General features: G+C 44.2%; 1 protein-coding gene across 7 annotated transcripts in view; it reads right to left on the reverse strand.

Moving 5' to 3' along the window:
- Positions 1 to 13,653, reverse strand: part of DOCK7 (dedicator of cytokinesis 7) — a 107,758-nt gene that overhangs the window by 845 nt on the left and 93,260 nt on the right. For 4 of the 7 annotated variants that reach the window (XM_086462150.1, XM_086462146.1, XM_086462147.1 and 1 more), the window contains 8 exons: positions 12,791 to 12,922; positions 11,758 to 11,772; positions 6,254 to 6,379; positions 4,784 to 4,873; positions 3,823 to 4,059; positions 2,756 to 2,899; positions 1,746 to 1,852; positions 525 to 692 (listed from right to left, as the gene is read on the reverse strand). In XM_086462150.1, the coding sequence (XP_086318276.1) occupies positions 525 to 692; positions 1,746 to 1,852; positions 2,756 to 2,899; positions 3,823 to 4,059; positions 4,784 to 4,873; positions 6,254 to 6,379; positions 11,758 to 11,772; positions 12,791 to 12,922 (1,019 nt within the window). Of the gene's footprint in view, positions 1 to 524; positions 693 to 1,745; positions 1,853 to 2,755; positions 2,900 to 3,822; positions 4,060 to 4,783; positions 4,874 to 6,253; positions 6,389 to 11,757; positions 11,773 to 12,790; positions 12,923 to 13,653 lie in introns of all 7 variants that reach the window. The other 3 variants (XM_086462148.1, XM_086462143.1, XM_086462149.1) reach the window with 2 other exon arrangements.

The following is a 13,653-nucleotide window of genomic DNA, read 5'->3' on the forward strand; positions in this document are numbered from 1 at the left end:
TTGATCAGCCGCAGCTGGTGCCAGGGGATTACAGTGATACAGGCTCTAACCTGCGTCACACCTTCCCAGCAGGGTTTTTACGTTCAGTCTCATTGCAGACAAACAAAGAGCCCAGACTCCAGCTTACCGGTCTTCCAGCATGGAAGACACCAACTATTTTTGCACCCTGCCTGCCCCTTGAGCTCCTCACCCCAGTTTCACTGGGAACGAACAAGTGTCAAAGTCCTGCCACACCGAGAGTGGTTTTGAATCTAAAAGAAATGGGATGCAGGATGAAAAAAAAAAAAAAAAAAAAATTGTCATAGATCAGGAACAAAAGGAACCACTGCAAACAGCACCTACCATAACTGCTGGGAAGGGGATGTGCTCTGAAGTCAGGACAGAAGGGGAAAGGGATGGACTAAGCCAAAAGAGCCGTAACAGAAAACAAATGGATGTCACAGGTTCACAGGAAGATCAGACACCCCAGTCCCAAGTTTTACACTCTCCTTATCTTTGCTAAAAGAGTAAAATCAAATATCCACCTGTGGCAAGTAACCGGCAGCACTGCCTTATACAACTGTGGGATCTTTCTGTTTATCAAAGGCTGGAGAGCTTCCTTTAACCGGTGATAATTCCTTTCAAGTTCTCGCTGATACTCCTTTTGGTCTGGACCGATCAGGCTCTTGTTCTTGCGCAGGGCATCTTCGCATCTAGAAAACAACAGCCTGTGAAACTTGGGCACATAAAAAAAGACCTGCTTGCTACAGACTTGATAATCTACGAGTGCAAAAAAATTAATTCTGTTCCTCTGGGATGACACATAATATCCTTCTCCATCTTGTCTTTTGAGTAATAAAAGACTCGGCTAAACTGCTTGGTGTCCATGGGGAAAGAGGGTGTCATATTTCCAATTTCCATTTCACTTCAGAGCGACAACTCCTTTTTTACTTTAATTTACTCTCCAGTTACGTTTATCCTCTCTGAAGAGAAATGAAAAGCTCATCTCCACACAGCCACTTCCAGTCCAAGAGGATTTAAAGATGGATAGATCTACTGCTCTCCTCAGGAAAGATTAGTAAATAGCAGACTGAGATGTTCATCAGCAACTCTTCTACTTGCAAAGATGTAATTTAAACAAAGGGTATGAAAAGAACTATATCATCGAAGCCGTTTACGACATGGGAAATCTATGTTGTCACTGGATCTATTTGCTTTGAACATTCTTATTTCAATTTTTTTTTTTTTTTAAATTCCTTGGTGCTTGCAAAAGATGCTGGACTGACACTGAAGTTTGCATTACTCAAGAGGAAAGCAGAGCAGCCAGCACATGTCTTGAGAGAATTCTGCCAGCATGCTTCCATTCTGTGTGGAGAAATTATCTTCAGAAGGAAATCAACTCTCCTGGCCAGTCCAGCAGTTGCTCCTGACCCTGCCAAACTGTGAGTTCATTTGTGCCAGCATGGCTAGTTGTGTTTTCTGAAACAGGAACAGTTGTTCACAACTGAACTGTGATCACTAATTTGTTCCTGATAAACAGCAAAGCCAAACGACTTCAGCCCCTTAAGGCATGGACCAGCAGCACCAGAGAAACAGGGAACCAGCTGGGCAGCTGAGGAATACAGCTGCATATGGAAACTGGACAGGTGGAGTTACAACACGAACACTCCTCTCTCTGGCTGCCCCACGTGTTACTGTACACGTCCCTGCCTGATGTGGTAGTAATAACTGCACCTGGCAGGCGGTTTGAAGACAATACTCCATACCTTTTTGTGAAGTCTTTGAAACAAAGCCGTAGTTTGTTGTGATGCCTGAAGAGCTTTGGATCATTGGGTATTTCAGACAAGAAAACTTGGGCAACTTCTAATGGTCCCTTTAGGAGCAGAAGAGAAAAAGTAAGTTTCTCAGAACCGTCTGTCATATCCACACTGGAGAAACTTCTTGCACATGCCAACATTTGTAAAATGCAACATTTCCTTACAGAATGCATCTTGAAGAATGGCAGCTGGTAAATCTGGCATAAATCACCAAACACCATGACAATGGAATCTCTTTTAGGCTTTTTGTTGTTTTAAATAAAACTCTACTTTTGGAAAAGAGTGTGAGAAAACGCAGATATTCTAAATTTGTTTTCTCTTATAAGGTCTCTTGACAAAGTTTGCTCAACTCACAACTAAGACAAAGTTTAAACAATGCAAATGGAATCAAGGAAATGTTTGCCAGCACTGCAAACTCAATCCAGAACTTGAAACTCCAGCTGACTTTTTTCCAGCTTGGGTATCAGTAGAGCTTTACTCACATTCCCTCAGTTTTTCCTCAATTTTTCACCATTCACTAGTTTTGCTTTCCATTTTGTTCAAAAACCACAACAGGACACAATCCCACTTCCACCCACTAGAGCCTGGCTAACCAAAGGGAAAGTAATAAAACTGGTTTGGTTGTGGGGTTTTTTTGTTTTGTTTTGTTTTTGTTTTTTAAGGGAGAAGGAGAAGCAGGCAGAAACAACTGTGAATGCCAGGAAGAAGCAGACAATTGAGGGAGGGCTGTCTCTTCTCAGCCACTTTCCTGATATAACCACATTTTCAGGACTCTTACTCAAACGGCAAAGTCACTGAGAACAGCTAGTCTCAACCTACCAGTGACCTCAAACATATCCCATAGACTGAATGGGGAAAAAAATCCACGGTAAGTTAGAAATAAGGCCCAATGCTGAGTACCCACTGCACTGAGTGACATATACTACCCCGGTGTCTCCAACTGGGATGGTGGTCCTCACCTGATTTACTGTGGTACCTACTGATCCTTGCAGCACCATCTGCAGCATCTTTGGGTCCGCAGGGTCTTGGTGGGTTGCAAAAGCCAATTCCTGTGTTTTCTTCTGCATGTCCTCTATGGCAACTTCAATGGGCGTCAAAATGATCTAAGCAAGTAGCCAGAACAGAGGATGCCTGTTACAGCTGAATCTGCTAACCGGACACAGACTTTCAGAAACACCAAGGTCACTTTGGGGTGGCACACTGAAGTGGTGGAGGACACCAATAGGACTGACAGTCCGGACAGAAGCACTTCAGAAATACATCGTCTCAGTCTTGGTTTAGCAACATCAAGAAAAAGTTTAAATGTGTTTCTACATCTGGGTTTCTCAAGCGCTTTCCGAGATTGCTTCTGAGCAGGTAGACTTGTGTCCCTTTGCGGTCACCACAACCAACTGCCCAGTGTTACAGCACTATGTCAGCGCCTAAGCATTTTACACTGTGATCACATCAGTTCTCACCTACCCTTGAAAAATTAACACAGCTATGCGATAAATCTCTCTATAAAGCCTCAGGACCCCACTGGCCTAGGGCTGTTGAGGCCATGCAAGCGAGCTGCAGTGCAGAGCAAAGGACACGCTGTTCAAGCAGAATGGAAGGGAGAAACCTGCATTACCACAAAGCTTGAGGCCCCTACATATACCAGCTGCTGTGACCTGGATACACTGGTGAAAGAGGTGGCAGGACATGCTGCATTACTAAATCAGTCTGGTTTTAGTTTAGGTTGAATAGGAACAGGGAAAAGTTCAATAGAAACAAGGCATTCTTAAACCCAAAAGGGAGTAGTCTCATGCACTGTCTGCTCTCACTCTCTGCTGAACTTCTGCATCTTTAACAGAGGGGAAAGGTAGGGCAGCGACAGCCAGGAAGGTGCCTCTGTGTTCATGTGACGGCGTGAAGGGACATGTCATTGTATTAAACTACATGTACAATAGTACGTTATGCATGAGTTTCAGCGACATCCGCTTCCCTCAATCTTGTACAGTATTTCGCTTCAAACACAAGAAGCCCCTGACAGCACAGGCCTCACCTCCTCTTTGTGAATGACGTTTATCCTGGTTTTAATGTAAGGGAAAGCGTGGGACGTTGTCAGGATTGTTTTGCGCTTGAACTGCTCGTGCAGCTCCCCATGAGCTCGGCCGTCCAGTGTGAAGGGCGTGCAGTACATGAAACGCCGCAAGTTGTAGTTCTTGTCGAAGTAAGTTATCCTGTCCTTCATCTCGTACGTGTCAAAGTACGGCTCCACATAGGTTATCTGAATGTAGGCCTGCAGGAAGGAACCCAGGTGTGCAGGGTGAGGTACGGGGCCGGAGGAGAAGAGCTGACTCCTGCACCCTGCTTTTTGGCACTGCAATAACCCAGCTTGCTCTCTTTCCACTTCAAGCCACCTCTAGAAGAACTAGGACTGGTTTTTGCCTTTACTCAGAAAAAAACACACTCACATTGACAGGGACTAGGGGTGCTGGTAGCTGCTCAGCAGCTTCTGGGCTGGATAAAACACAGCTCACTGTCCCTCTTCTCATTAAGTGTTTCTTTCCTTCCCTGTGGACAATGCCCTGCCCTAAGCCACAGTCCTCTTTCCTCAGCATGCTCCTGTTATTTCTGCTATGCTTAAAAGACATGGCACAAGAATGACAAAATGCTGCGGCTGCAAAAAAGCCAGAGGCCAGTGAATGGCAGACTCCCTTCCTTCCTTGCACTCAGCGGAGACTACAGAGAAAGGCAAATGCAGCCTGGGCCTCTGCTGTCCTTTCGTCTCCTCCCTTCCCACCAACCACTACAAGGGCAAGGCTTGGGGCAGGGAATGAAATGGCTAATTCTGCATTCCTTTGTTAGGATGATTTTCCCCAACTCTCATCCCAAGCGGTCACAAGACATTCTGTACGTGGATTTCACTGCCTACTTGGCAAAATTCAGGGCAGGATTTGTCCCATTATATTTGCATACATTCAGGACCTGCTCTACTTCTAAGCCTGTACTTGTGTTCTTACCTTGTTAGGATCTAGTTTACATTTGTCCACAGGGTTTGAGTCCTTAATCACTTCAAGCACATCTTCACCAAACCGTTCTCCATAAAATCCCTACGATCAAGAGCAAATGCATTGAAAGACAACATCAAATGCAGCCATGAAAAATGGGGGTTGGAGGAACAAAGGCGTATTCAGGGGAGGTGAAGCTCCACATGCCTTCAACAGTAGCTGTGCCGGGGTTGAATGTGATCTGCTGAACCTAGGAGAATTAAATCAGTCGCATTCCAGGGGCAACAGGAAACAACAAGCCTAATGCCCTGGAAGGCGGGAGAACTCGGGAGCCTTCCAACTGCACACACACACACTGCGTGGTTCTGAACAAGCCATTTGAATTCACTGTGTGTCTGTGAGCTCAACTGAAAACTGGGATCTGCCTGGAAATCAGGTGCCGCATCAGAGCATGGCTCTGCTGGGCTGGGTGAATGGACGGATTCTGAACTCAGTTTCATGTGCTTAAACCGCAAAACAACGCTGCTTCTTTCAGCTGAATTTCTGGGAGCAACAACGTGACATCAGATCTATTCCAGCAAATAAAATAGGGCCAGGTCTGCCCTCTGGCCCTACGAACATGTAGCATGGCACGGCCCAGGGCCATGCTGCTAAACGCTCTTCCTGTCCTCATCTGTGCACAGTGCTTACTGGGAGTAGTCTCTGACTCATGATGTCCTCCGAACTGTGCTAAGGCACTGTCTAGACACAGGTTAGTCGGCACAAAACCAGGCCAGACTAACCATTACAGATGATCACTGGGTGGTACCTGGAGCTGCACCCAAGTCTCAGTTAGATTAATCAGAGTTGCCTTTGCTTGTTGACAGCTGAAACAGACTTCAGATCTGTGGTGTCCCACCTCAGGGGCTCTGAAATTCAGCCACCTTAGAAGGCCCATTCACTACAAGTAGAAGAACATGATCTGAAGGCAACAAAATGACAGCAAAAGGCAATACTTTCTGAAAGTCAGATCCTGAAAAGCATCTCAACCTTTTTTCAAGCCCAGGTCACTTCATTTACACCAGGCAGCTGAAGAGAAATGCAAACACTGTAGGATAGGCCACAAACTCTCAAACAATCATAGCAGGTCTGCAGCTCTTGCTGCAAGATCAAAGAAAACCTGTGGGACTCCTCTCCCTGCATTCCTCCTGTCTCCTGCAGAGGTGGCACCAGCAAGAGGACAGGAGACACCAGGCCCAGCTTCTGGGTCACTGCATGGGACAGTGAAAAGAAAAACAGAAAAACTGTTTTGCCAAGTGCCTGTTTCTCTAAGCTCGGCCTTGCATCAGGCTCCAAGAGGCACAGCGCTGGTTTTGACCAACGACTTTCATTTCCACCGCTTCCGGTTAATTTGGCAACGCAGCTCTGACGTAACTGATGGATGCAAAATAGTTAAAACTGCAACTCACAGACAGAATTTGAGGTCAGCCACAATCATCTCACCTCGAGCCTATGGGAAATTTCAGCTAACTTTGTTATTGCGGGTTCCTTGTACACAAACTCTTGCTCGTCCAGGTCTCCAAATTTAGTTCCATAAAAACCAACCCGGAAGTAGGTGCCAAACATCCTCTTTCCATCCTAGGTTTGAAGAAACAAGAGGTTATTTCCGTGTGGAGACCTGCACCCCTCAAGCACGGCTGCAGACAGACTCCTGAGTTTATGCAAAATAAAAAAAGAAATTAAAACACAAGGAAAAAAAAAACAGAAAGAAAGAAGGGAAAGAAAAACACACCTGGAACCCAGCATGAATGCACTTAGCAGCAAACACTGCAATGAAATTATAAACTAAGATGAAATTGTATGGATCAGTTATGACCATTAGCCCAACCCTGCAATGACTCTTCACACTCTGGGAGGAGTCTGGGGGTGTTGGATGTCTCTGAGGAACAGTCAAAGGCAAGTCCCTTCGTTTGGGTAATTATTTCAGGCTCTCCAAATCCTGCGCAGACACACCTTAGCCTGGTCTGTAGCCTGTAGGCACAGGCGCGGGAAGGTCCAGCTGCTGACAGCCTGCAGCACGCAGGGAGGATATTGCACACAGACACCCCTGAAAATTGCCCACACCACAGCTCCCCACAATCCACTTTCAAGTAACTGCAGGATTGGGCTGAAGTCAATGTCCAGTTCGCTCGCACACACACGCAAATGCTTTTTAAACAGCATGTCAACTGGAAGGTGTTATATTCTCCTCTAGTAACTAATGTCTAGTACAGAGGGCCAAAGTCACTCCTGGTGAAAGCAGATGCAATCCACTGTTATCATGTACCTGCTTCCATTTGAGCCAGTGGTGAATTTGGCCCAGAAATGCAACAAAAGTAGAGAAACAAGAAAGATTTTTGCTGGAAAAGTAACGAAGAAAATCTGATTAAGAGAGAGAAAAGAAAAACGCTTTAAAAATAAATCACACCTTTGATTTTGTTAAAAACAAAAACTCACGCTGCATGCACAAACCAGAAATGCCTTTCAGCAAGAAACTCTAAAATGTTCACCTTTACTCTCGTGAGAAAGTGTGGTGTAGTATATAACACTCAATGTTTCTGAATCTGGGCTAGTGTTTGGTTTCAAACAGCACTTACAGATGTCCTGGCTGCCGTGCATGATTTTATTTTTTAGTATTTTGCTATGGCAAAACTGATCTCTTGTGGTGATGGTGAACATGATCTATGGAAGGCAAAGAGGATAAATAAGCCAAACTAAAATAAAAAAAAAAAACCTCAGGCAAACTCCAGAGACTGGAAAAAACACAGTCACGGCAAGCCTGGAGGAAACTCTGGGGCGTCATGCTGGAGCTGCCTAGGCACGGCTCGGTTCCTCTCACCCGAGGCACAGCCAGAAGGACGTGGCGTTGCCTTTTTTTGGGGCGAGGGCTGCTCTTCAGGAAGGCAAAGCTCACCAATGCCCTGCTCTGAAGTGTAAGTGAAGCCTGAAACAATCAGGGCCAGCAGCAGCCTTGCTTAATACACACAGGCCACATCTTGGCTTTACTATGGGACATTGACAGATACAAATTCATCAGCTCTGCTCTGGCAAGAGTGTAGACACATGCTCCAATATAAGAAAACAAGGAGTCACATCAAGAGTTGCTCATATGCTTAATGTGGTGGGGGTGGCTCCTCGGACCCCTGCTCTAGCCCATCCCTCCAAGCATCCCTCCTCCAGAGAGGGGCTTTTGTCCAGCTCCACCTGCCAGCCTAGACTACAGGGTTTTGTCACACCACAGGGATCCCCAGAAGCACCTCCCAGGGTGTGACCCCCAGCTGCAAAGCTATTCCTGTTTTATTGGAAGTACCATCTGGCAACATTTGGATGTTATTTCCTTGGACTGCCTGTCTTTCTCCAGTGCCCGTCCCTCTGGACCCATACAGGAACGAGCAGCCTACTGAACCTTTAATTTACTCATTGCTGCCTTTTCAAAGCTACAGTCTTGGACAATATTATCCATGCTAAAATCCCTCAATGTCCAGCATTTCCAGCTTCCTGTGCTTTTTTTTTTTTTTTTTTTTCCAATTCAATCTCAATGTTATAGGCAGAAGACTCTGATTCCAGGGCTCCTTTCTCAAAGCATTTTTCAAGCTAGCATCACGTCTGCCCAAAGGGAACTACCACACAAAACATCTCCCCAGACCTTACACAGGACCTGGGCATGCTCCATGTGGCAGCTGGTGGGATCCTGCCCCAACCCACAGGCACAGGGCAGGCCCCAGCAGTGGTAGACGCACTGCCGCTCTTGTAATTCACGTGCTTTATTGCACCTACTTGGCAAGGGACTTTCAGCATTTGCAGAACCTGGCCCTTCACAATGTGAGTATCTGCTGCATGGACATCTGCCCAGGCAGCTATTTGGTACGGGCAGCGTTCATTGATGTTGCTGTAGAAATAACAATGAGGAAGGAAGAAAACGCTGTCTGTTGATCAGTATAAATTAACAAGGAATTCTGGTGGCATTTACTAAATGCACAAAATAAGAGTAATGGGGCACTGGGAAGTCCCAGGAGTCGTAGCAGCAGTGAAGGATGGTGGGATTCAGTAGCCCCACGAGAATGCAGTTCCCAGCTTATGTACTCGTTGCATTGTCATGAAGACCAGCTGCACTGGCTTCTCCTGATAAATCCAGTTGCTGAAACTCAGTTATCATAAGGATCCCAGGAAGAAGAGCTGAGGAGTGAGGAGTGCTGGTCAGCCCCTACTGCGACAGAAACAACTCCCCACAAAGCCCTGGATCCATCAGCCATGAAATGTATGTGACTCATGTTGGGGGATCTGTACCTGGAAGCAAGGGGATGGAAACAAACTCCTTTGGGAGAGCAAATGCCTATGGGCCATTCCATACCTCACACAGACATTCAGTAGCTGCCAGTCCCCTGAGATTAGGAGAGCTTGGTTTCATGCCTGGCATTAAGAATACGGGATGGCTCTGTACTAGGGTCTTTGAAATTTAGCCAATGCCAAAGTCTATCTAATCACAGTACTGAAGACAAAACAAATAACTTAAAAAATACTCCATGGTCTTGTTTCCAAAAAGAGCTAAAAATGCAGATATGAGGGAGAAATTATTAAAAGCATTTTATCTCCTATTATTTTCTGAAAAATAATAGGTCTTTGGGAGGAGAAGAGAATGAAGGTGAACACTGAATAGCCATTACAGAACTGGCAGAGCAGATAACAGCCACCATGATTTATGAAGGTTCATGATTTGTTATTATGCATGGTAAATACCTTTCAAAATTGCTAGGAACAAAGTTTTAGAGTTATCTCTTGCACACACACAAAAAGCTTTGCCAACAAGATTTGAAAAAATCAGACGCCAAGAGTGATCATCTGCTTTCTTCACCAAGACCAACACAGCAGCAGCTGCCTGAAGGCAAGAGTCAGCCTGAAATACGTAGGGATAAAAGTAACACCTTCATACACACTGTGCAGAATGCAAAATCCAACCATCTTCACCAAACTGAGCACTGTTATTTTCTTGCTCAATTTTAACCCAAGGTCCTTTGCAGTGTTGCCAACTATTACAAGTCTTTCAATATTGATTTTTTTGAAAGTATCAGCTCCTGGAGTCCTGCTGTTCAATGGCAACCTCACCCTGCATACTTTAAAAAGCATTTTTGAATTCTCATGGCATAGAATGAAAAGATTTTTCCTAAAAACTTTCCTAATTGGAAAGTAAACAAAAAGAATGAATTCAACACTTACTCAATGAACAAACACGCGAGCAGAAAAACCCACCACTTGGTATGTTTAAGTAGATCTCAGAAATGCATTGGTGCCAGGCTCAGGATACTTCAGTGCTTGTAGTTGGCAATACTACTTTCCTTGTGACCTGAGCGGGGTCCTGCTGTTGGCATAGCTCTTTGGTGAAATGAAATTGGGGTTTCCACAGCGTAAAACAAAAAACAAAAGGGGGGGGGGGGGGGCAGGGAGAAAGAAAGGGGGGAAAAAAATTCCACAAGTAGGAACTTACCACAACAGACAATAGTAAGAGTGGGGAGGAGGGTCAGCAACCAGGGCGATAGAGGAGAAAACAGAAAGTATTTAATTAGGGAAATTCCAAAAAACAAACAAGCAGCAAATTGGCAGCAAATAAACTTTAAAATAAAAAAGGGTGAGCATCAATCAAAGTATTTAAAATAAGGGAAAAGGGCAAAACATGCAACAAATCTGAAAGCTACAAAGCACAAAGATCAGAAAAAGTGTGGCAATGAAGGAGCACAATGACAGACGAGAACTGAAACCATGGGTGTCTTTTACCATGCAGTAAAACATGACTGAGTGATGTTAGAATCATAACCAATGACAGGATTTTCTTCAGGGGTCGATTTAGGGGCAGGCTGATCAAAATAGATGCTCACAGGCCTTCACATTCATTGGCTATTAACGCGTATCATTTACACTCCTACAGCATGTACTCTGGATTGCTGTGCTGCATCATCTGCTGGGACTTTTCACAGGAACAAGTAAATGATTTACAGGGCCAGCCCTCAAGTGTTAGGGGTTACTTTTAAGCTACTGAATTTCGTTTCTTGCTAGGCCAGAATTAAAACTGACATTCAGACATCATCAGCACAAATTATTTATGTCACACAATGCAAAAGAACTTCGGTCTTGGCCCCAGTTCAGCAAGTGTGGGCTTAAATGCTCTTCTGTGGTGGAAACCTGGAGTGAGAGATAAACTGGACAGCTGTAGTCTGAGCAAATAATGTAACATCATATTCACAAAACATTTAAAATGTCTTCTGAAACTTCTCGACGCTCACATACCCACTGTGTTGACTAGACTAGGGCCTGAGTTATCAAACTCGCTGTGCTGTGTGTGACTGCAGATGAAGCCAACTGCTTTGTCTGTTTGTAATCCAAATGTGGGGTTCTCATGGCATATGTTGTAGAAATGTGAGCAAACAGCCTCTACAAAAATGAAAGCAGCAAAACTGACTCCAGTTAACACAACTGAGCTGTTTTACTGCCAGATAAACAGCTACATAACATATTGATTGTTCTTAAATGAACAGAATGAAGCAGCCTACTCTCTGAGATATGGTCTGCACGTGCAGTAAACCAGTTTTGTGTTGCAGTACCTCTGAGCATTATCGCTTAAATCGACCCCTGTGGGTGGGGTGAAAATGTGGTATGAAGGGATGATATTCTGTGTCAATGCTAATGAAAGAAATGTAAATAAATTATAAAAACAAACTAGTGATGATACAGTGGCTCATTCACCAAAGAACCTCATTAGTGGAACACATCAGCATCCATGCACTACCTACAGCTTCTTATGAAGAATTTCCTACTACAACCACAATCGGTTTATTGGTATTTCTTTGGTTAATGAATTGTTTTAACAGCAGACAGCAACAGAAATACCCACAACTAGCACATGTGGGCAAGCATTGGCGTGAGTCATCTGAAAAAATCTATTAGTGTTCTTTACTAACTAAAATGGAGTTACCTACCTCCCAGCCAGTACTCTGTGTAATAAAAAGTAAAAAGCGCATGTCACAGAAACCAAAAAAAAAAAGTTTCAAAGGCCAAAACATGACCATCAATGTAAGGTAACATAAACCTGCAACGGTTTCAATGATTATAAGTCATCATGCATCCAAAATGGCGTTCTCTGGCCCAGAAGGACACTCAATGATTGTCCTCTATTGGCTCATTTAACCTCAGGAATCTGGCAATGCCCGAACATGGAGAAAACCACCACACCCTCAGCTGGATCCTATGAAATCGACATACTCAACATCTGCCAAGCAGCTCATGGCAGCATAAGGGCAACTACACCAACAGACAAACGACGTACCAGCAGCCCATGACCAGAACGCTGATTGAGTGGAGGGCTCGGAGTAGCACTGGCATGTACTGGAGGAGGGTCTGCTGAGTCCTTGCCTGCCCTGACAGAAAGGCATGCACCCAACAGGCCTCTCCTAGAAGTTAAAGTGCTTCTTGAGAGTTACCAAGTGCCCTTGTCTCCTGCTTAGCTGAGGTCTGCTGAGCTTTGTGAGGGTTAATAACTTCTCTCATCAAACACTCAGCACCTAAGCTCCTGGGTTTTGCACCACCTAGGTTTAGAAAGGTTCCTTCAACAATTTATCCATCATATATGAACACAAAAATAAAACCCCAACATTTCTGAATGTTACCTACCAGACTAAAGGCAGGATACAGTGTTTTTTCCCAGCATGCAAAACAGTATAAAATAACATCTGAAAGGGTAACCTGACAGATGACTGGAATTTCTAACTCCTCAATATTTCTGAAGTTCCAGTGAAACTTGGTATGTGATGTTCTCTCATGTTTCTCATCTTGAATGTCCAGAGAGAAAAAGAAACAACTCTTAGCGATCCTTGCATTTACTGTGGATCACTATCTGACAATTCTCGTGTAATCTGATTAAAATGGGGTTTCCTTAATAAGTATTTTCTCTTTGCACTGAGCATTTGAAGTTTCTTCACAATTCACACTGCAGCTGAAAATTCAAATCATTACCTGGTGAACAATCTTGCTGAATGCTTCTTGGAGTTTACCATGAATAGTAGATAGCTTTTTGGCATCTCTATTAGCTTCGTGAATAGGAATAAGGACTTTGTAAACCTCATTAACTGCTTCATACATGCCAGCCTACAAAAAGAAGGTCCATCAGATTACTCCATCAATTCAACAGCAAGAATAATACATACTACTAGCATTTATATTATAAAACTGCAAAATGAAAAGGTGGCTTAGATACCACTGTGATGTAATCGGCATCTTTTCTTAAAATACATTGATACACGAATGGAATAAAATCCTCAGTTACCCTTGATTTCAAGAGCTTACTGCATTACACATTGCTAGTAGTAAAGATGATTATTAACAGAACCAAAAGTGGGATATTTTGGATGGATATATGCACAAGAGCACAACAAGCGAAATAGGATCCTAACCTCTGGGAATTAAATAAGCTTAAGCGCACAGCACACCTCGTTCTATTTAATGCATCTTCAACTAAAGTTGAAGCACATATTTAGCACATCTTCAACCACTTTTGGCACTCTGTGAGATGGGCTTTGTGAAGTTTCCTTAGGATGTGTCTAATGGAGGAGACCCAGCCCGTTGCAGGTAGGGACACTGCAGTGCATGGCTTAGCCAGCCCAAAGCAGGGGTTCCAGGTCTTTGCCCTGGCATTATTGCTGCTTGTACTTAAACCCACTGAATGATATTTTATATTGTGTTGTTGGAAATAATTCATTTGCTTCGTTTCTGACGGATACACTGGTACCAGCTCATTAACACTGCTCACACAAAGCTCTCAGCCCACTCTTTTTGAAGAGGACAAACATCATGGCTTGTCTTTACTGCTGTGAACTCCC

This window comes from Leptosomus discolor, chromosome 3 (genome assembly GCF_034619465.1).
Source record: "Leptosomus discolor isolate bLepDis1 chromosome 3, bLepDis1.hap2, whole genome shotgun sequence".
In the NCBI taxonomy this organism is placed as follows: domain Eukaryota; kingdom Metazoa; phylum Chordata; class Aves; order Leptosomiformes; family Leptosomidae; genus Leptosomus; species Leptosomus discolor.